The sequence below is a fragment of the Monodon monoceros genome, unplaced genomic scaffold (genome assembly GCF_005190385.1).
Source record: "Monodon monoceros isolate NGI ecotype Baffin Bay Population unplaced genomic scaffold, NGI_Narwhal_1 Super_Scaffold_21, whole genome shotgun sequence".
In the NCBI taxonomy this organism is placed as follows: domain Eukaryota; kingdom Metazoa; phylum Chordata; class Mammalia; order Artiodactyla; family Monodontidae; genus Monodon; species Monodon monoceros.
In genome coordinates, this window is record NW_021703778.1 from 108,346,722 (window position 1) to 108,370,558 (window position 23,837).

The 23,837-nt window shown below is 34.2% G+C and overlaps 1 protein-coding gene across 3 annotated transcripts in view; it reads left to right on the forward strand.

Moving 5' to 3' along the window:
- The window catches only part of ARHGAP5 (Rho GTPase activating protein 5), a 73,716-nt gene extending 50,254 nt beyond the window's left edge, over nucleotides 1-23,462 (forward strand). For 2 of the 3 annotated variants that reach the window (XM_029237903.1, XM_029237902.1), the window contains exons 4-7: nucleotides 10,269-10,346; nucleotides 13,105-13,236; nucleotides 15,343-15,448; nucleotides 20,534-23,462. In XM_029237903.1, the coding sequence (XP_029093736.1) occupies nucleotides 10,269-10,346; nucleotides 13,105-13,236; nucleotides 15,343-15,448; nucleotides 20,534-20,861 (644 nt within the window). In that variant the 3' untranslated portion in view covers nucleotides 20,862-23,462. Of the gene's footprint in view, nucleotides 1-1,952; nucleotides 2,084-10,268; nucleotides 10,347-13,104; nucleotides 13,237-15,342; nucleotides 15,449-20,533 lie in introns of those variants that run through there. The other variant, XM_029237904.1, reaches the window with a different exon arrangement.
- Nucleotides 23,463-23,837: the final 375 nt, after the last annotated feature.

A 23,837-nucleotide genomic window follows, 5' to 3' on the forward strand; every position in this document is an offset into this window, starting at 1 on the left:
TTTTTTTGTTCTTTCACTTTAGGATCCAGTCAAGGATCGTGCATTGCATTTCTTGTTATGTTTCTTTAGTTTTCTTTAATCTAGAATAGTTCCCTAGCCTTATGTATGTTTTCCTGACACATTCTTTGAAAATTTTAAGTCACTTTTTTGCAGAATGTTCCTGAAGTTTGTCTGATTCCTGGTCAGATTCAAGGTAAACATTTTTGGCTGGAATTCTACACAGGGCTGTTGTGTCTTTCTTTTTTTTTTTTTTGCGTTACGCGGGCCTCTCACTGCTGCAGCCTCTCCCGCTGCGGAGCGCAGGCTCAGCGGCCACGGCCCACGGGCCCAGCCGCTCCGCGGCACGTGGGATCCTTCCGGACTGGGGCACGAAACCGTGTCCCCTGCATCGGCAGGCGGACTCTCAACCACTGCGCCACCAGGGAAGCCCTGTTGTGTCTTTCTTAATGCATCACACTAGGAGACATATTATTTCCTAAAGGACTTTTTATGTTGCTTTTGAAATTCTAGGCTTTTAATAACCTTATCCGTGTCAGATAATGCTAAAAGTTGGTATCATTGGCATCTGAATTTAATGATTCAAGTGTGACTTGTTTATTCTTGATCTAGCAAAGAGGAATTATAAATTAGACCTTAAAGCCTTTCTTCAGATAATTTTAGTATGCCTATATCTAGCAGAAATTCCTTAAGGTTTTTTAGTATGTTAATATGTTACCTTTTGTGTTTTCTAGTTTTGAAATAAATTTTTATCTGTTAGCAAGAACATTTTCTTCTTTGAAGTAGTTGGTCATTGGGTTACAGCCAATGCTTTGTTTTGTTTTGTTTTTTAAACACCACAGCCATTAGACCATAATCTCTAAGAGAGGAGGGACCCCCAGCTCCTAAAACTAGGAGGACATGTGAATAAATCCTTTTTTAATAAATGTTTAAAAAATGAACCCTACTTAATTTTAATAATCCTAAGTGTGTGTCCTTGTGCCAGTAGTTATACATGAATGATATCTCTTTAAGTCTTTATTTAACAAACTAGAATTAGCATTTATTATTTTTTCCTACAAAAATGCATGACCTTTGCAAAAGATGAGAGAATGGAGGCATTTGTGCTACAGTGTGACTTTTATAATTTACATTTATATCAATTGACTAATTTGTATTGTGCTGAGCTGTTATATCATTAAAAACCCAGGTTTTACATTGTAATAATAGTGGATGATGAAGGTGATACACAATATGCAAGATGCTCTGTGGTTATGACAGAGAAAGAAAGGCTATTCTCAGGAGAAAGCTATGTCAAATACTTTGTTTGTAAGTTAGATTGAAACATATGGAATCGTCATTTTTTTGTTATTGACAACCAGGTGATTATACCTGTAGCTCTTTTGTTTTTTTAATGGTGAAATTCCAGGAGGAAAATGAATGTGGTGCAAGTCTGAAGAAACACTCTAGCCCTTATCCTTTTTATCCCCAAGGTGAAATAATTAGTAATGTATTCAGCTTTTACTGAATGCTTGCTATTTGTATAGTAAACTTTCGGTATGCTATAAAATAAGTGTGTTGTTTTTTCATTTAATTTTTTTAAAGTATTTATTTATTTATTTATTTAGCCGTGCCCTGTGGCTTATGGGATCTTAGTTCCCCGACCAGGGATTGAACCCTTGTCCCCTGCAGTGGAAGCATGGAGCTCTAACCACTGGAATGCCAGGGGATTCCCTGTAGTTTATTCATTTAATTTTCACACCTCTATGGCGTGTGTGTGCATTTACTATCTCTGTTTTACAGAGCAAGAAACTGAGGCCCAGAGAAATTAAGTAATTTGTCTGAGGTCACACATTTAGATTCTAGCCCAGGCTCCACTACGATTATCGCTTACAGGTGATATTTGATAGCCAGGGGTTTTTTTGTTTGTTTGTTTTGATTTGTTTTAAGGAAAGGAACTATCTATTTCATTACAGCAGGAAAAAAAGTACAGATGAGTCCATAAGGAATAGAACTGAAAAAATCACCTGTGATTTCATGAGCAAGAGATAAGTTTTTCTTCTTCTAAATGTTTATACATTTAAACATATAGCTTTTTCAAAAGGGGAAAATTCAACATGGTTTTGTAATATTTTTAATACATGAGCAAAACTTCATTCCATTTGATAAGATACTTTAGAATTATTTTTTATGACCTATATTTCGTATCTAACATCTTGATAATTATGGTTTATTCAGTAATTCCGTATTTCTGGACATGTCTTGAAACAGTCAATAATGGCACTTATCCTTTTGTTTACATCTATGCTCGCGTTTTTATTTTCTAGGAAACGTGACTAGACATGAAATTGCTATGCCCAACCCCAGTGATAGAAATCATGCAGAGAGAGGAAATCACCTAGCATAAAACAAATGGGGTAGCATGTCAAAAATATTTCCTTTTGTATATTGAATGAGACAAACTAATGACCCTGGCTTGCCCAGTTTCTGATTTTAGCAGGTCACTTCACTTTTCTAAGTTTGTTTCCTTATCATTAACGTAAGGCCTCTTGTCTGTTATTTTGAAAATGGAATGAAAACAATGTATGTCATGTTTACGTTAAGTATTTTTAAGCATTATATGTAAAGAAAGTAACAAAATGAAAGATTGGAACACTGTTGTTGCTTTTTCTTGGATATTAAAGAGATACATATATATATATCTTTAATATAGCTTCCCCCCCATTTTTAAAAATACTGTTTTTGATTGAGGAAAAGAAAATACTGCCCTTAGCCTTCTTATTTCTGTAACATTCTTGTCCCTGAAGTGTCACTTATCATTGCTAAAAGACTCTCGCTCCATTGATGTTACTTCATCCTTATAAGCTTTGATGTGTCTATATATGTCTATATCTTTTTTTTTTTTTTCTTTTTTTGCGGTTCGCGGGCCTCACTGTTGTGGCCTCTCCCGTTGTGGAGCACAGGCTCCGGACGCGCAGGCTCAGCGGCCACGGCCCACGGGCCCAGCCGCTCTGCGGCACGTGGGATCTTCCCGGACCGGGGCACGAACCTGTGTCCCCTGCATCGGCAGGTGGACTCTCAACCACTGCGCCACCAGGGAAGCCCTATATCTTTTTTTTTTTTAAAGAAGTTTTAGGTGTATAACAAAATCAAGAGGGAGGTTTAGAGATTTCCCATATACCCCCTATCCCCCCACACATGAAACCCTCCTCACCCCCAATTACCAACATCACTCACCAGAATAGTACGTTTTTTGCCAAGGATGAACCTGCATTGACACATGATAATCACCCAAAGTTCATAGTGTACATTAGTGTTCACTCTTGATGTACATTCTGTTGGTTTGGACATATGTATAGTGACATATCCATCATTATAATAGCATACAGAGTATTTTCACTGCCCTAAAAATATTCTGTGCTCTGCCTATTCATCTCTCCCCACCTCCCTCACCCCTGGCAACCATTGATCTTTTATTGTTTTCATAGTTTTACCTTTTCCACAATGTTATATAGTTGTAATAATCATACAGTATGTACCCTTTTCAGATTGGCTTCTTTCATTTAGTAATACGCATTTAAGTTTCCTCCATGTCTTTTCATGGTTTAATAACTCATTTCTTTTTTGGCATTGAGTAATATTCCATTGTCTGGATGTACCACAGTTAAATTATCCATTCACCTCCTGAAGAACAGCCTGTATGCTTCCAAGTTTGGGCAGTTATGCAGTAAACATAGCTATAGCTATAAAATAAATGTTGTAAACATCTGTGTGCAGATTCTTGTGTAGATATGTTTCCACTTCCTTTGGGTAAAATAACAGAGGATGATTGCTGGATGGTATGGTAAGAGTACATTTAGTTTTGTTTTTTGGGGTTTTTTTGGGGGTGTTTTTTTTTTTTTTTTGCCCACACTGCACAGCTTGTGGGATCGAACCCAGTCCCCTGGCAGTAGAAGTGTGGAGAGGACATTTAGTTTTGTTAAGAAACTACCAAGCTGTCTTCCAAAGTGTCTGTACCATTTTGCTTTCCCACCAGCATTGAATGAGAGTTCCTGTTCTCCACATCCTTGTCAGCAATTGGTGTTGTCAGTGTTCTAGATTTTGGCCATTCTAGTAGTGGTATCTCATTGTTGTTTTAATTTGCAATTCCCTAGTCACGTGTGATGTGGAGCATCTTCTTATGTTTATTTGCTATCTATAGATCTTCTTTGATAAGGTATCTGTTAAGGTCTTTGCCCCATTTTACAATGGAGTTTTTTGTGTTTTTTTTTTTTATGTGGCATGCAGGCCTCTCACTGTTGTGGCCTCTCCCTTTGCGGAGCACAGGCTCCGGACATGCAGGCTCAGAGGCCATGGCTCACGGGCCTAGCCGCTCCACGGCATGTGGGATCTTCCCAGACCAGGGCATGAACCTGTGTCCCCTGCATCGGCAGGTGGACTCTCAACCACTGAGCCACCAGGGAAGCCCTGGAGTTGTTTTCTTATTACTGAGTTTTAAGAGTTCTTGGTATATTTTGGATAACAGTCCTTTACCAGATTTGTGTTTTGTAAATATTTACTCCCAGTCTGTGACTAGTCTTCTAATTCTCTTGATGTTGTCTTTCACAGAGCAGAAGTTTTTAATTTTAACGAAGTCTAGCTTATCAATATTTTTTTCACAGATTGTGTCTTTATCTAAAAAGGCATCACCGTAGCCAAGGTCATCTAGGTTTTTTACTATGTTGTCTTCTAGGAATTTTATAGTTCTCCATTTTACATTTAAGTTTCTGATCCATTTTGAGTTCATTTTATATTTATATATATTTATATATATATATATAATTGGCTGAGTCGGGTCTTAGTTGCAGCACGCAGGATCTTTTCATTGTGGCACGCATGCTCGCTCTTCGTTGCGGCATGCAGGCTTCTCTCTAGTTGTGGCACACAGGCTCAGTAGTTGCGGCACGCAGGCTCCAGAGTGCACAGGCTCAGTAGTTGCGGTGTGTGGGCTTAGTTACCCCACGGCGTGTGGGATCTTAGTTCCCCAACCAGGGATCAAACCCACGTCCCCTGCATTGGAAGGCAGATTCTTAACCACTAGACCACCAGGGAAGTCCCCAGTTTGAGTTCATTTTGTCAAGGGTGAAGGTCTGTGTCTAGATTCATTCTTTTGCATATGAATGTCCTATTTTTCTAGCACCGTTTGTTGAAGAGACTGTTTTTGCTCTGTTCTTATTGCCTTTGCTCCTGTGTCAAAGATTAGTTGACTGTTAATGGGTGTTTATTTCTGGGCTCTCTACTCTGTTCCATTGATGTATTGAATATTTGCCCCTTTTTTCCTCAATACCATATTGTCTTGATTACTGTAGCTTTATAGTAAATCTTAAAGTCATGTAACGTCAGTCCTCCAACTTTGTTCTCTTTAAATATTGTCTTGGCTTTAAGTCTTATCCTCTCTATATAAACTCTAGAATCATTTTGTTGATAACCATAGAATAATTTTCTGGGAATTTGATTGGGGTTGCATTGAATCTGTAGATCAGGTTGGGAAGAACTGACAACCTGACTATTTTGTCTTCCTTTCCATGAACATGTTGTATCTCTCCATTTACAGTTAGTTGACCCTTGAACAACGTGGGTTTGAACTGCGTGGGTCCACTTATACCTGGATATTTTTCAATAGTAAATACTATAGTACTACACAATCCATGGTTGGTTGAATCCGTGGATGTGGAGCAACAGTGGATACAGAGGGCCAACTATAAGTTATACATGGATGAACTACTGCACTGTTCAAGGGTCAGTTGCATTTAGTTCTTTGATTTCATTCATCAGTTTTGTAGTTTTTCTTATATAGATCTTGTACATATTTGTTAGAAAATTCTCATTTGGGGACATGCTAATGTAAGTGGTATTGTGTTTTTAATTTCAAGGTCCATTTATTCCTTGGTATATAAGGGAAGAAGTTGATTTTTGTATCCTGCAACCTTGCTATAATCACTTACTAGTTCAAGGATTTTTTTGGCAGATAGATTTTCTACATAGACAATCATGTCATCTGTGAAAAATGATAGTTTTATGTCTTCTTTCCCAATTTGTATACCTTTGATTTCCTTTTATTGCTTTAGCAAGTACAAGAACTTCCAGTACCAGATGTTGAAAGGTATGGTGAGAGGGGACATCCTAGCCTTGTACCTGATCGTAGTGGGAAAGCTTTGAGTTTCTTTGGGTACTAGACCCTTATCAGATAAATGATTTGCAAATATTTTCTCCCATCTTATAGGTTGTCTTTCTTGATAATGTCCTTTGATGCACAAAAGTTTTCAATATTGTTGAAATCCAATTTATCTTTATTTTGTTTCTCATGTGTTGGTGCTGTATCTAAGAATCCATTGCCAAACCCATTGACATGAAAATGTACTCCTGTGTTTTTTTCTAAGAGTTTTATGGTGTAAGTTCTTATATTTAGTAAGTATTTTCATCAGCAATTAGGACTAATTTTACTTAATTTTTTTATGCTTTGGATTCCTTTTATTTCTTTTTCTTGCCTAATCTAGCTAGAACTCCAGTACAGTGTTTATTAGAAGTAATGAAAGCAAACATCGTTGTTGATTCTCTCTGTTTTTCTACCTTTTTATTTTTGTATTCTACTTTTTATTTTGTTTATATCCATTTTACTTTTTATTATTTCCTTTGTCCTATGTAGGTCTCTTTGAGTTTATCCTGTTTTCAGTTCATTGAACTTCAGGTATAGATTTGTAGGTTTCTTTTTCATATTTGGAAGTTTTCAGCCATTATTTTTTCAGATATTATTCTTTCTTCTTTTCCCCTCTGGGAAAGTTTTTATGCTAGTGTTGGTATGCTTGATGGAGTCCCAGAAGTCTCTTTGGCTCTGTTCATTTTTCTTCATTCTTTCCTCTTTCTGCTCCCTAGACTGGATGATCTCAATTAACCAGTCTTTAAGTTCATTGTTTCTTCTGCCTGCTAAAACCTGCTGTTAAACCTCTATAGTTTATTTTTCATTTTAGTTATTATACTTTTCAGCTCCAGATTTTCTCTTTAGTTCTTTTAATAATTTCTGTGTGTTTATTGATATTCTTCATTTGTTAAGTCATCATTCTCTTGGTTTTCTTTAGTTCTTTGTTCATGGTTTCCTGTAGCTTTTTGTGCACCTTTAAAGATTGATTTAAAGTCTTTGTCTAGTAAGTGCAGTGACTGGGTTTCCTCATGGACAGTTTCTATTAATTTCTTTTTTTTCTACAATGGGCCATACTGGCTTCTTTCCATGCCTCTTAATTTTTTTGTTGAAAATAAGAGGTTTTGAATATTTTAACATAGTGAAACATAGGCAAGCCCTTGTGCTCTTTCTTCTGGGAGCCACCAGACAGGTCAAAATATGCAACTACAGTTCTTTGAGAATAAGATCTGTGTTGCTTCCTCTGGCACTTGAAACCTAAACCCAGAGTGCAGGCTGCCTTCCTTATGGTCGTTGCCCGTCTAGAGTGGCAACGGGAATGGTAGGTGGGCAGCTTAAATCTTCTTTCTTCAGCAAGCCTTCTAATGGTGGTTGTAATTTTTTTTACTAGATTCCAGAGGTTCTGCAGAAGTTGATTCTGATACTTTTTGGCTGCTCATTAGTTGCTTTTATGGGGGAACCAAGCCCCAAAATTCCTTTTTCTATCTCTTTTGCTGATGTCACTTCCCATGGACATATTAATCTAATTTGTGGATTATCTACACACCTTACTTCCCCTTTACCATTTGTAATCTGTTTTATGACTTCAGTGAAACTCTTGTATCTGTTAGCAACTCAAAGAGAACTTAGACCATTTTAGAACTTAAGATATCAAGAGTTCTGTGTAGTGTAAGGATTAGTTACCTTTCTAATGAAAGAAAAAGGGGTGATGATACTTGGTTCAAACATGTTTTAAATTTAGTTTTGGAATATTGGTATAGATTTTTAATACCTATATATTACTTGGAGGCCCAGGATAGATACTTTGGGTGATTTAAGTTAAACTTGTATAATTCACATCTAGATAATTGAGTTGGCTGCTGCTGCTTTTTTTTTTTTTTAAAGTCAGTCATTTATTAGTGAATGGAAGGCAAGATTTTTTATCATGGATGATTAAGCACCTTATAATTTTCATTTAGCAAATAAATGCTTATCACTATGTCAGGGTTTCTCAACCTCAGCATTATTGACATTTTGGGCATTTTAAATTCTTTATTAGGCAGACACTTCAGGAGCTAATCTATGTGCACTGCTTTTAGTAATCATGTCTTTTTTAACACCTTTAGTTTGGGAGAGTTGCTCAGCTTCTTTTGTTTTTCTTGACTTTGAGACTATCAGACTTTCAGCCACTAGTTTTAGCTTCCGTTGATGATTTTTTTTTAGTCTCTCATTTTTTGTATGTTTATTGGTTGGCATTTTACTGTACAAATGAACTTTTTCTTTCTCCTTCAATTTGAGGTTACTGTTTCCTCACTATTAAATTCAAATTATGCATTTTTGTTAGAAATACCACCAAAGTAATGTTGTATCCTTCTAAGTGCATCATATCTGTTGGGATAGGATGTTATTTTGTCCCACTGTAGATGATAATAATTTTGGTTATTTGGTGGTGTCTGCCATGCTTCACTGAAGTTAAAACTTTGGATTTAATAACTTTGACACTTTCATCAGTGGATTTTTGCTACCTTTATGACCATGAATTTCTGAATATAAAAAATTAGAATTAACATATTGTCCCATACAAGCGCCTTGACATTTGTCCAGGAATAAATTTGACAAATTCTACGTTTCTGTTGATTCTTTTTTCCCCTTGGGATCAGAACAATACAATGCCTTATCAAATGGAGTCTCTTTCAGAAGTGCTTTCAGAAACTTCCCATTGAACATAGAGATAGGTTTTCGGCTGATGACACAAATATTAGATCTTTTGTTATTGTCCCACAAATCCCTGAGGCTCATCATTTTTTTTTAGTCTAATTTCTTTATGTTCTTTAGATTGGGTAATTTCTACTGATTTGTCTTCAGGTTCATTTATTCATTATCATTACTCTGTCATTACTTTTCTATTATTGATCCCATTCAGTGAATTTGTTGTTTCTGTTACTGTATTTCTAGTTCCAGAATTTCCAGTTAGTTCCTCCTTATATTTCTGTTTCTTTGCTAAAACTTTCTATTGGGAAGTTTGTTTCAAGTGTGTTTATAATTGTTCACTGAAGTGTTTTATGATGCTTTAAAATCCTTGTCAGATAATTCCACAACTGATATCTTTGTATTGGTGTCTGTTAATTGTTTTTTCTCATTCAGGTTGAGACTTTCTTGGTTCTTGGAATGATGAATGATTTTAGTTTTATTATTATTGTATTCTAGACATTTTGGATAGTATGCTGTGAAACTTTGGATCTTATTTAAATCTATTTTAGCAGGCCTCCTCTGACACTGCACCAGCAGGGGAGGTGCAGCTGCCTCATTACTACAAAGTGGGGCTGGAAGATTGGACTCCCCTCCCCACTTGATCTCTACCAGCCTCTGTTGACTACCATGGTGAAGAGGGGAGGGTACCTCTTACCTCAAGGTGGTAGTAGAAGTTCAGACTTGCCATTCAATCCTTGCTGACACTCTATAGAGGGGAAGGGGCACCTTTGTTACTGCTGGCAGAGGTAGAATTCTAGTCTCCCTACTTGGTTCCACTGATGTGGATGAGGAGGAGTGGATTCCATGGTGTTTGGCTGGAGTAGGGCAGTAACAGTAAAAAATGTTTTTGCTTCCTAGTCTGCACCTTTCCCAATCCTTTCACTAGAGAGAACTGGCTTTTCTTGTTGGTTTTCTGAGTGGTGTTTTGTTTTTATTTTTATTTTTTTGCCTGTGCTCATTGGTACTTCTGGGTTGCAGGCTTCTCTGTTGCCTGGTCTAAGATACGTAAGAAGCAAAAGGAAAACCCAGGGAACTCACTGTGTTGTTGTTCTTCAAATTCTGTGGTTGCTATTCAAATTCACTTTCTCTCCACCTTTCAGAGTCTTTTGACGTTTTTAATATATTGCACTCAGGAATTTTAGCTGTGTTTAGTGGACTAGGAAGAAATGTATCTTATTTTACATGGAACTGGGTAGTCTAAATGGTTTAAAATTAAGGTAGTCCATTAAGAACTTACTTTAAATGAAATGCTCAAGAATATTTTATTCTTAAAAATATTTTACCACCATATTTTCTAAGTCACTAAGATGTACATAAGGTTAAGTATATTCTTTGTTATAGCTATATATTTATGTGTAAAAGTCTATTTATTTCTTTATTCTTTTAGGATTATGTACTGAAGGACTGTACCGTGTTAGTGGGAACAAAACTGATCAAGACAATATTCAAAAGCAGTTTGATCAAGGTAAGAAGATAATTATAGATATATTTATATATATATTTGATCAAGGTAAGAAGATAATTATAGAAGATAAAATCATTGTTTTATTATTTCCCTCATTGAAATTTCATATGAAAACCTCCTAAGAATATGGATGTTTAGGGGAGAAAGTTTTGAAGTAGTATTGGAAGTATTTAGTGGAACAGATACCACAGTCAACAAATGGGAGAGCTATAAATCCATTACCAGAATTAGAGAAGCGATAAATTGAGTTATGATGCATCATCATCTTTGTATATCACAGATTGCACCTATTTAAAGTTGTGATTTAAAAGGTTTTTTTTTTCCTTCATGATACTGGGCCAACTAACCATTAGGAAGTTTTAAAAAGCTGAATTTCCTACTCATATTAAAGGAAATCTGTATGAGATCAAAGGTTTAAATGCAAAAAATGAAAACTAAGTTCTAGGGAGAAAAACGAGTGAATATATTTATAATCTTGGAGTAGGGAGAGGCCTAAACTTGACATGAAACCTAGAAAGCATGAACAAGATGATAAACTAGACTGCCTAAAAATGTAAAACTTCTGTATGAAATAGTGTATAAAGCAAGCAGAATCAGGAGACAAACTGTAAACTTGGTGTGGCTGTGGAATTTCTTTGCTAGATTAAGCAATTCATATCAGAAGAAAGCAACCAACAAATATATGAAAATATGCTCAGCTCTGTCAGTTATAAAGAAATAAAAATTAAAACAAAAAGGTTGTATTTTATTATTTGAGTGGAAAAGATTGTTGGTAGGGTGTAGGCAAGCAGGTGTGTTGTATGCTGTTGGTTATGGGTGCTTCAGGTAGCTTTGCTGGAGAAATTCTATTTGTAAATACTTATGTTACAAAAGTCTCTGTGTAAGCATACCAAGATATTTATTGCAGCATTGTTTGTATTTTGTTTTAAAGGTAGGGGGACCAGTCCTGTTTACAAGTAGAATACTAGATAGCCGTATAAAATAATGAAGATTATATGTGTTGAAATGGTAAAATGTTGAGTGGTAAATGGTAAAGTTGAGTGGTGGGTGGGGTGTTTGTGTGTGTGCCTTGCTTTGAAAGACTGGTATTTCATTATTGCATGGTATTTCAAATACCATACATTATTGCATGGTATTTCATTAAAAAAAAAATTGTTAGAAGAACTGTTTAGACTTTAGCAAATTGGTACAATTTCACTTCAGGTAATGAAGGAAGAGTAGTCGTCAGTACCAGGGCCTCTTGAATTAGAGTTTCTGGTTTTGTTTTCTGGTTCTGCCACTTACTGTCTTTGTGGCCTAGTGAGGTTAACCTTTCTAAATCTCAGCTTTTTCATATCTAGAATGGGAGTGATAAGAGTAACTGAGGAATAATGAGATAATGCATATAATGAGTTTTCTGTGCCAGGCACCATGTTAAATGTTCACTGGGTAGCTGTTATTACAAGGAATATAGCCTGCCTAAGGACCTAAGCTTTAGTACATAAAAGTTGTTATCATAACATCTTTATAATATTTTTAAATGAAATCTAAATGTTCAGTAATAGAATATTATGTAAATTTTTATATCTGGGAGAATGTTTTGTAGCCATTAGAATTGCTTATGTAGGGCAGAATGTAAGGATTGGTGATTCTTGGTTAAGGATATATGTGAGTTCTTTGTATTTTTATTATTCTTGCAAATTTTCTGCAAGTTTGAAATTACAATGAAATGTTACCTGCCCCCTCAAAAAGTTTTTAAAAGTTGCTTGTGAAATTTTATTAACCTTGGATAATGCCTTAAAAATTAAATCCGATATACAATCTATCTATCTATCTATATTTTTTTTAATGAGCAGAAAAGGGCTGAAAGGAAACATGTTAAAGTATAAACAGTGATTATCTCTTGGTTACGGGAGTAATTTTTTTATTTATCATAAATATTCATTGTATTTATAATAAGGAAAATGTTACTTTTTTAATAGCAAATTAACCTTATGATATACCTTTAATATGTTACATTCTTATTTTTTAAGTCAGAACTTCACTGATAAGTGTTTTATATTAAAATTTTTTAAGTATAAGTTATAAGTTCCCCACCAGGGAACTAGTAGATTTACACTGTAGATTACAATTTATATTGGCTTGCAGTATAATATTGTAGAAAAAACACACAAAAGTGGTCCTGCGATGTGAGAATAATAATGTATATTGAAACAATAAAATAGTGTTCGCCTTTTACCCCTTTTATGTCCAATTAAGCATACTCCATGAGGTATAGTGATTTTGTTTTTTCTTCCAGTTTTATTGAGATATAATTGACATACAGTACTGTATAAGGTGTACAACATAATGATTTGACTTATATATATCATGAAATGATTACCACAGTAAGTTTAGTGAACATCCATCATCCATCAAAACTTGAATTTATATGCATGATTCCTATCTTTTGTCTTTCTGCTTCCTTATGGCCTCTTTTAAATAGCTTATGTGAACAAAATGTTTCAAAAGAAGAGAGATGTCTCATATACTGACAAGCCTAATAGCGTTTTTTTATTGTCACAGAAAATGCTTCTTACTTGGTTTTCTCTTTCCTTATCTATAGTTTGTCAGGCAAACTTATATTAAAACAATGGGGGAGGGATGAATCAGCCTGTGAAGAAAGGTGGTCCATGAGAAGACTTAAATGTCTTTGGATCTACAAGTATCCATTTAACTTACTTCTCCTGTAATAAATTTAAATTTATTATAGTTTTTAATTTTTATTTTTGTCTTATAGATCATAATATCAGTCTAGTATCAATGGAAGTAACAGTAAATGCTGTAGCTGGAGCTCTTAAAGCTTTCTTTGCAGATCTACCAGATCCTTTAATTCCATATTCTCTTCATCCAGAGCTATTGGAAGCAGCAAGTAAGTAAAAGCCTCCTTTTTTTTCTTTTGAGAGGGATGATGATAGTGGGGTTTGTACATTGATTGCTTTGTGTTAAAATCAGTCATGCACTAGAATATGTAGCTAATAAAAATTTAGCTTCTAGAACTGTTTATTAAAGCTCTTTCCCTTTAAATAAATAGTTTTAGCTAGGCTCCCAGATGACTAGGTGCTCTTAGAAGTTAGATCATTATACTAGAAGTTTGAGATTTGTGTTTTTAATTCAAACTCAAAGGCATTGTAAGAAAAAGAAATTAAGTCTTGGGCTTCCCTGCTGGCACAGTGGTTGAGAGTCCGCCTGCCGATGCAGGGGACACGGGTTCGTGCCCTGGTCCGGGAAGATCCCACATGCTGTGGAGCGGCTGGGCCCATGAGCCATGGCCGCTGAGCCTGCGCGTCCAGAGCCTGTGCTCCACAACGGGAGAGGCCACAACAGTGAGAGGCCCATGTACCGCAAAAAAAAAAAAAAAAAAAAAAAAAAAAGGAATTAAGTCTTCAAATGAATGTATCTGTAATGTATTTTAGTAATATATTAACCTGTGTATGGTCTGTACACATGTGTATATATATATTTTTTAAGTCAAAGAAATTAACTTTGGCCTCATGTCTTAATTCAGTTTTTGAAAAAGTAAGACAGGAAAATGGGTACTCATTCAGTATTGATTCCTACATCATTCATCTAGATGTTTCTATGAAGCAAATACTCATTTGTTATCTGGAAAATGAGACCAAAGGTCTATTTGAGTATCAGGTAACCTAGTGCTTAATCCACATTGTGTTCTCAATGGCTAAATTTAATGTAGTTTCTAAATATTTCTCTTTAATATTTCCTTTTGATTACAAGTCTTCAAGCTCTGTAGCGTGAGACTACTTATAATACTTATTGTTAAAGTTCTCAGTTAATTTTCTTTTCATTGAAATCCACTTTAGTATATTGTCATAAGATACAGTTGCCTTATACATTCTCTCATATGAAAACTAGGAAAATAGTCCAATTGATAGCTTAGATTTTCTTACGTTTTGGCTATGAACAATAGCCTCAGAACTTCCCTACTTAGGAAATATTGAGGGCTGATTTAGAAGTAATATGTGGCAAATGAGAAATTTGTTAGTACTTGGTGTACTACCATGAGTTGGTTGGCAGACTGGCCTCCTCCAGAGGAATCCATTGTTATTTTTGAAGAATGAACTGAATGAGGAAGAGCAGAGCAGTAAGGCACTCTGTCCTCTCCCATTTACAGCAGAGCCACATTTCAGTTATCCTGTTTCATAATTTGTGTAAATTTGGAAAGTAACTGAGCTAAATGCTTGTACTGCTTGTGCTACTTGTGAAGAACAATGTTTTATAAGCTAAGTGGATTATAAATAAGTATAATGTTTTAAATTAGGTGTTGGCAAACTGGCCTGTGGGCCAAATTTAGCGTGCCATCAGTTTTCAGAAGGCTTGCAAGCTAAGAATGTTTTTTTACATTTTTAAATGGTTGAAAAAATATTAAAAGAAAATTTTACGAAATATTAAAATTATATGAATTCAGATTTTTAAAGTTCTATTGGATCACAGCCACTCTTGTTACATATTGTCTGTGGCTGCTTTTGTACCACTGCAGAGTTGAGTAGTTTCACCCACAAAGCCTAAAATACTTACTATCTGTAGCATGAATATAAAGAGCCTAACAGATTTGTAAGTAATTAGTTAATTCTAAATCAGTATCTAGTTATATAAGTTGCTTAGAGAAATTACTAATATACCATTTCCTATTTTACCACCCCCAGGTTACTTTGATCTTCAGTTATTAGCTTTACTTGTGAAAAGGCTATTGTAAATAGATGGTATATTATTAGCAGGTTCTTTACAACATTTTTATTAGCAGGTTCTTTACAAATTTTACAACATTTTTATTAGCAGGTTCTTTACAACCTGTTTATTAGCAGGTTCTTTACAACATTTTCTTTGTTTTTGTTTCCCTCTCTTGATATGCTTTATATACAGTCTTGATTGTCTCATACAATAAGCATAGCAGGAAGCTTTATCAATATTTTTTAATGTTTGTGTTTCACACAAATTCCTCGCTACTTTAATTTTACAGAAATCCCGGATAAAACAGAACGTCTTCATGCACTGAAAGAAATTGTTAAGAAATTTCATTCCGTTAACTATGATGTATTCAGATATGTAATAACACATCTAAACAGGTATTTTTATTTTTCGTTTTTGCAAATAAAATGCACTACGGATTTCAAACACGTAACTTTATAAATTGGGTAATCATAAAATAGAGAAAGAGAGACTAATTTAAACATGCAGTTCAATTTTGGTTCTCTAAATTATTTTTTCTGTATTTTTAAAATAGATTTTTCATCAACTTGTTTAAAGAAAGGTATATGACCCTTTTAGTATCTAACATGATTATATAAATAATAAGTGTGGTGAGTACTTTTTTTTTGTCACTGCTGTTCTTTAACAATTCTCTTCTATAGAATCTTAGAATTTTAGTTATGAAATGACACTTAGATAATTAACCAGATCAACCTATTTGAAGTTGGAAAGGTTGAGGTTTAAAGAGAGAAATCATATGCTCAAGTGACACATCTTATAACTAGAATCCAAGTTTTATTAAGTGGTTTAATTGCCTCTTCTTTTGTACTGTGTCTCTTTTGTGTATCTTGCTTGTTTTGTTTGGATATTCTTCATAGTGAAATTTTATTAGAAACTTGAATTCATATCACTATCCACCTTGACTGTTACTGAAATGCAGGACATTAATCCTATATCAAAAGCCTTAAATATGTTAAGCTTCAAGTTTATACTTTTTTCTATAAAGATACTCTTCTCAACACCATTTCTTAAATGAAAGGCAATATTAATATTGTATAATAGCGTAAAGCTCAAGACTGTGGAATTAAATAGGCTTGGTTTTGAAACATTTTTAGTTCTGTGGCTTTGGACAAATACTTCACCCTGCCTAAGTCTTGATTTTTCTCAACTATAAGAATGAGAAGAATAATAGCTCACAAAGTTGTTATTGAGACTGAATAGAATTATTAGTATTTGTACTACTTTTTTCAAAAGTCTACTCTTCACAGTATTTTCTACTAACATTTTAACGAACTGAGGTTTGGTTTTTTTTTAACTAATAATGTCAGTGTCCAAAACAAATACATTTCAGTCTGTACCTCTTAAAAGAGAGTATTAAGCAGTGTTTAAAGTTTTTTTGTTGTTATCAATGTAGCATAAAATTATATTAGCACTTCTAGTAACTCTTCTCTGGGGTCTCCCTCTGTGAGAAAATACCAACATACATAGTATTGCAGTATAATTAGTGGAATTTTCTCTTTTGAAAATTACCATGCAATGTGGTTCATGATTTAACAGATGTGTACAGGGTACTACAGGAGACCTTACCCAATATGGAATGTAGGGATGGTATATGAACATATTATTGTATTGCCTGATTAAAGTGCTGAAACAAGAGTTGGACTTTATTAAAAACAATAGGGAAAAGAGACAAAGGGAAGAGCATATGCGAAGAATCACAGTGCTAGCCCACCATCAATGTTATATTAAGACACTTAACTGTGTTTGACTCCAGTGATACAACAGTTAATGACAGGCATATTTGGCATGTTGAGGAACAGCAAAAAGGTCTGTGTGGTTTGAGCAGAGTGAAGGATAGGGCAGTACTACCCAGAGTTTAGCCTGTTGATTAGCTTTAGTCCTCAAAATATTTTACTGACAAGGAGGTTGCTTTCATGTCTACCACTAAGTGCACTGTTGAGTTCAGCTGACATTTATGGGGGGTGGGGTGGGGAGCAAGACTTTGTCAATGAAAAAAGCATTGCATGATTGTTACTCTGAATGGTATGGGGAGCCACTAGAGAGTAGAACAGAGAAATAGTATCATCAGACTTAAATTTTAGAACAAACACTCAACTATTGATTATAATGGATGTACTCTTTGTGCCAGGTACTCTTGTAAATGCTATACAGACATAGCAGTAAATAAAATAATCACATTTCATGGAACTTTACATTCCAGTATAGGAAATAAATGATAAATATATATTGGGTGATTGACAGATTGCAAAAATTAATCCATGGAGCTGTTCTTTGGATGTATTTTCTCTCACCTTCCATATTCAGTGAGTTACTGTGTCAAATTAGTTTTTTCTCCTGATTAGTTTTCCTTTTCATTCCTCTGCCACTGCTTTAGTTTAAATTTTATCATTTCTCATTTAGGAAACTCTAGTTTGTCATTGAGCTCTCTCTCTGCCTATTTTTCTTCTTGATTCTCCCTTGATCCTGATGCCAGAATGATCTTTCTAAAAGCTCTTTGTGTAAAGATCACTTACATCCTAAAGGAAAAAAATCTAAATTGTTTATCATTAAGTGGCCTAGTTCTAACTTACTCTGTTAAATCTCCTTTCCTTTTCCACCGTGCAACACCAAGTGCCACTGTATTAATATTAAACTAATAGGACTTAACCGAAAGTATCAATTTGTGCCTGGTCCCTTATCACATCTTAACATGACTGCCTCAGTCTTTCTCAAAATTCAGTCCTCAAAGCAGCAGCATCAGCATCACCTGGGAACTTGTTAGGAATGCCAATTATCAGGCCCCACCCCAGACATAATTATCAATCTGTGTTTTAACAGGCCCTCCAGGAGGTTCTGATACACACTGAGAATCACTGGGGGTGGGGGTTTGTTTGTTTTTTATCGAAGTATGGTTGATTTACAATGTCATATTAGTTTTCAGGTGTACAGCAAAGTGATTCAGTTATATATATTCTTTTTTTAGATTCTTTTCCATTATAGGTTATTAAAAGCTATTGAATATAGTTCCTGTGCTATACAGTATTGTTTATCTATTTTATATATAGTAGTGTTTATCTGTTAATCCCAAACTCCTCATTTATCCCCCACACACCCTTTCACTCTTGGTAACCATAGGTTTGTTTTTTGTGTTTGTGAGAATCTGTTTCTGTTTTGTAAATAAGTTCATTTGTATCATTTTTTTTTTTTTAGATTCCACATATAAGTGATATCATATGGTATTTATCTTTCTCTTTCTGCCTTACTTTGCTTAAAATGATAATCTCTAGGTCCATCCATGTAGCTGCAAATGGCATTATTTCATTCTTTTTTGTGGCTGAGCAATATACCATTGTGTGTGTGTGTGTGTGTGTGTGTGTGTGTGTGTATATATCATATCTTCCATGTCTTAGCTATTGTAAGTAGTGCTTCTGTGAACATTGGGGTGCATATATCATTTCAAATTAGAGCTTTCATCTTTTCTGGATATATGCCCAGGAGTGGGATTGCTGGATCATATGGCAACTCTATTTTTCGTTTTTTAAGAAACCACCATACTATTCTCCATAGTGGCTGCGCCAATTTACATTCCCAACAACAGTGTAGGAGGGTTCCCTTTTCTCCACAGCCTCTGCAGCATTTATTATTTGTAGACTTTTTGATGGTGGCCATTCTGAGCAGTCTGTGATGGTATCTCGTTATAGTTTTGATTTGCATTTCTCTAATAACTAGTGATGTTGAATATCTTTTCATGTGCCTGTTGACCATCTATATGTCATCTTTGGAGAAATGTCTATTTAGGTCTTCTGCCCATTTTTTGATTAGGTTGTTTGTTTTTTGATACTGAGCTGTTTGTGTATTCGGAAATTAACCCCTTGTCAGTCACATCCTTTGCAAATATTTTCTCTCCGTAGGTTGTCTTTTCATTTTGTTTATGGTTTCCTTTGCTATGCAAAAGCTTATAAGTTTGATTTGGTCCCAGTTGTTTATTTTTGCTTTTATTTTTGTTGCCTTGGGAGACTGACCTGAGAAAACATTGCTACGATTTATGTCAGAGAATGTTTTCCCTATGTTCGGTTAGGGGTTTTATGGTGTCATGTCTTATATTTAAATTTTTAAGCCATTTTGAATTTATTTTTGTATACGATGTGAGAGAGTGTTCTAACTTCATTGATTTACATACTGCTGTCCAACTTTTCCAACATCATTTGCTGAAGAGACTGTGTTTTCTCCATTGTATATTCTTGCCTCCTTTGTCAAAGATTAATTGACCATAGGTGTGTGGGTTTGTTTCTGGGCGCTCTCTTGTGTTCCAGTGATCCCCATATGTCTGATTTTGTGCCAATACCACGCTGTTTTGATTACTATAGCTTTGTAGTATTTGAGAACCACTGTTTTGACTAAATTACTCTTTCTTCCTACTGTTTTACTAACACCCATCACCCTTGGCTCAACTCAAACATTACCTCTTCAAGGACCCTGACCACTCTCATCTAACTGATTTGCTACCTTTCCTTTGTACTTTTTGACTCAACAATTAGATTTGATGCCCATATTCATGTCTTTCAAATCTATGGGTATTTTCAGAACCTATACTTGACTACCACATAGACACACCTGACTGGGCCCCTCTATACACTATATTTTAACAGAGGTTGACTTTATTCTGAATATTCTAATTTAGTCTCTTAACAAATAGTAATAACTTTTACCACAGAACACATGTTTTTAGAGCACTTATTTTACCTCAGATGAGCAACTCCTGTGTTTGGGGGTGTGGGTCCTTTGGTTTAGATTTTTAATTTTTTGATACACAAATTTAAATAAAAAATTTTCCTGCTACCTTGCGTATTGGGCAAACTGTTTCTTCATGTGTGAATGAGAGGATTGGATAAAATACCTAAAATTTCCTCCCAATTTAATAATTTTGAGTTAAAATTCAAGATTTGCTTCTTATGTTTCTTGCTTATTACAGACAATGGTAGTAGTGCTTGCTCACATATTTAAAAGACTGGATGCAAAATAGTTAACATATGGTCATTTGTAAATTATTTATTGTCAGATCAAAAGAATTTTAAGGTAGAATTTGCTCTCTGAACTGTTGTCATTGAAATTAAATTTGTAACGATGTACAAGATAGTTAATGATTAAAAAGATTGTTTTTTGGAATACTAGAAACTTAAGTTTTTTGAAAGTTGAAAAGTCTCCCGGTTGGAGGATATGATAGTTTTTCCAAAGTAAAAACCATCTTTGGTTCTCATAAGGAATGGATTTTACTGCTTTTTTCTGTTATTAGAATGTAGTTGAACATGGAATGCACAAGCAGGAAAATGTTTTAAATTTGAAGTTAAGATTTTTAAAAAAGGTAAAACCAAATCATCTGAAATAATATTCAGCTCTCAGATTCTTTAATTGCAATGAGTTTTGACTGGTTTCTAATTGTTTTTTTCCTATCATAATTTCAGGGTCAGTCAGCATAATAAAGTCAACCTAATGACAGCAGACAACTTATCCATCTGTTTTTGGCCAACTTTGATGAGACCTGATTTTGAAAATCGAGAGTTTCTGTCTACCACGAAGATCCATCAATCTGTTGTTGAAACATTCATTCAACAGTGTCAGTTTTTCTTTTACAATGGAGAAATTGTGGAAACTGCGAACACTGTGGCTCCTCCACCACCTTCAAACCCAGGACAGTTGGTGGAACCAATGGTACCGCTTCAGTTACCACCACCATTGCAACCTCAGCTGATACAACCACAGTTACAGACGGATCCTCTTGGTATTATATAAGTAGGAAGTGATTGCAGACAGCCTGAAATTGGACAAAAGCAAATCTAGGCATGCATGTTTCAGGGTTCAGTAGTATACTTCATGTTTCTTACAGATAATTCACATTCAAAATAATGAAACATTTTCTCTTTGAACTATATGGTATTCCTTATTCATTTATATTACAAATCTAAGACCATGTGATAAGCATGACTGGAGAGGTTTAATTTTTATAAACAAAAATAGCTATAAAATACAAAGCTGCTGTTGCATGCAACCTTATTGCAATCAGTATATCATTCCTGTGGCATTTTCTGTCACATTATATTGTGAATAAAATTTTTCTATAGAAATTAAATGATTTAAAAACTCACGTATATGAAACATTTAATGCTTTCCAGCCTGCTTTATGGCTGGTTTTGTTATTTGATGTGCTAATTTGAGCAACTTAATTTACTTTTATCAGTCTGTATAGATAACTAAAAGCCCAGTTAAGTATTTTATAATTTCAGGCTACTTATGCCATGCTTGGGATGTTGTTTGAAAGAAAGAAAAGTACACTTAACATATTTCTGCACCTTCATCTTCTAAGTAAACCTGTGGATGATCTGATGGGGGTAAATGGATATATTTCTTGTACACACATACCAAGGACATGCTTGTGGCTAAAGTGAGTTGATAATGTTGTGCAAAGGATAGTTGTCACCAACTCATTTCTTTATAGTCCATGATGAAACAAACATCTTGTATACTGTTAATTCTGTAAACAGATGCATGTTCAAAAGATCTATTATGGTCTTGTAATCTTAATCTAATATATTTTAGATATTTTAATTTTTTCCCTCTCGGGAAATACATTTAGTATAGTGTAGAAAATACTTCATGACATTTTCATATAAGGTTATATAACTTTTCATACATAAACATGAAATTTGTTGTAGAAAATTCTTTAAACCAAACATTTTAATCTAGGATTTCAATTTAAATCTGTCCCTTGAATCTATTTTTATGTGGCCCTTAAAAACATATCCAAAAATCCATTGCTAATATAGCAATAAAAATACTTTGGGTACTGACAGCCTCTTTGGAGTATGTATATATAAAGTTGCATACTTGTATTCATATTCTTTTCTGTGATATGTTGTACTAAAATCCAAAGTGGCTTTTGCACCATTTTTTAAACCAATTTTTTCCTTTGATGTTGGTACCAGATTTGCTGTAAATGACTGCTGCTTTGGAGGTTAAACATTTCGTTAGTGAAGTTACAACCAGAACACGAAATTATGGATAAAATTTTCAGAATAAGTGGCATAGGTAAATTTTGTTAGGCTTTATTCAAAATTTGTTCATTATCAAACCATGCCAGTTTTTTTCCCAGAAAGGGAAAAAATGGTTTTTTTGTTGCTAGGTTATATTTTGTGTAGTAAAGAAAAAATTCTTTGGTCCACATTGTAATCTTCATACTGCAATTTTAAGGTTGTCTTATGTGTACTGTAGTAAATAGATGATTTTGAGATTTGAGGCTCCTAAGAGTTTGATTTACTCCATTTTTTCCTAAAATAAATATTGTCTTTCCCAACTGTTATGTCCTAGGTATTGTACTTCTAATTTTAACTTCAGAATCAAGATGTTGACATGAACCAGGCTGCTGTTGAAGTACATGTATATTATAAATTATCTTATTTGTGTTATACTCTTACATGTTATTATCTTTTCTAAGAAAACAAAGTCCCTATTATTCCTATTGCAAAGCACACAGGAATTAAGAAAGTACAGTAATTTTTAAAAAGAAAAATCTGGTAAATGTAGTATTCTTAACCTGTTCTATATTACTTATACCTATTGTCTATATAGCTTTAATTTATAGCTGTCAGTTTAACATCGGCATGTCTGGCAAAGAAAATTAAACTTTAAGAGTTTTATAAACTGTTTCTAGGTTGCTAAAGAATTTATTTTTCTACTATATATGGTATAGACAAAGCTCAAAACTATGTACAGGAAAAAAGCCTGACTATTTCTTTTGGAAGTAGGCTGAAAAGAGAATTTTCAGAACTGTTCATTTCTTCAGTTCATTTGGTCATAACTTTGCTATTGTAATATGTGAATCCCAGTTTATTTAAGCTATTCTCTTTTATACTGTGTTAATTTAACTTTCATGTGCATTTAGTACAACTTTTGTTATTGAAACTAGCATTTACCATTTTCCACATCTACTACCTTACACCTTCCCAAAAATTTATCTCCACTTTTCTATGCATTCTATAATTGATTTGAAAAGCTTCATAGTGGGTCATTTAAAATTCTACTTTTGGTTCACTTAACAGATAGGTTACAGTTAATTGAAAATTAAAATACGGTTTAAAGCTCAGTCTGTTACACTGAATTGATTGCGTTTGTTTTTGCCAAGGGTTTAGATATGTTTTTAAATATTAGAAAAATAATGCTAAAAACAAAATAATATGATTAAACTTTTTTCTGGTAAGTTACTGGAAGGTTTCACTGTTTAGGGAACTATCATATATGAAACTTCTTAAAGGATGAAAAGAATATTAGGTAGTCTCGTAATTATGCGTAAACATTAAGGCATTATATTTTACAGTTTTAAATAAAATTCCATCTACACACATGTTGCCATCGTTTCATTTAAGCTTCAGTGCTTGTAATTATTACAGTATTGTACTTAACGGTATCTAGATTAGCAATATAAAGAAGCGTAGTGGAATTCTCAAATTTTCAGTAGATTTATGGGAAGTCAAATTCTGTTCAACAAACACTTATTAGGATATACAATTAATTTTAGAACAAAATTCCAGGCACAACATATTTTCATTTGAAATGGTATTTGTTAGTAGTGCTTATTTTTTCCAACATTTACAATGTAAATAATGTAGGTAGCAGCAATCTAACTTAGCCAAAAAGCAGCTTTTATTTTCCATACTGTATGTAAATAATGTAGACTTTTTTTTTGAGGTACTGCAATTTAATTTCTAATATCTC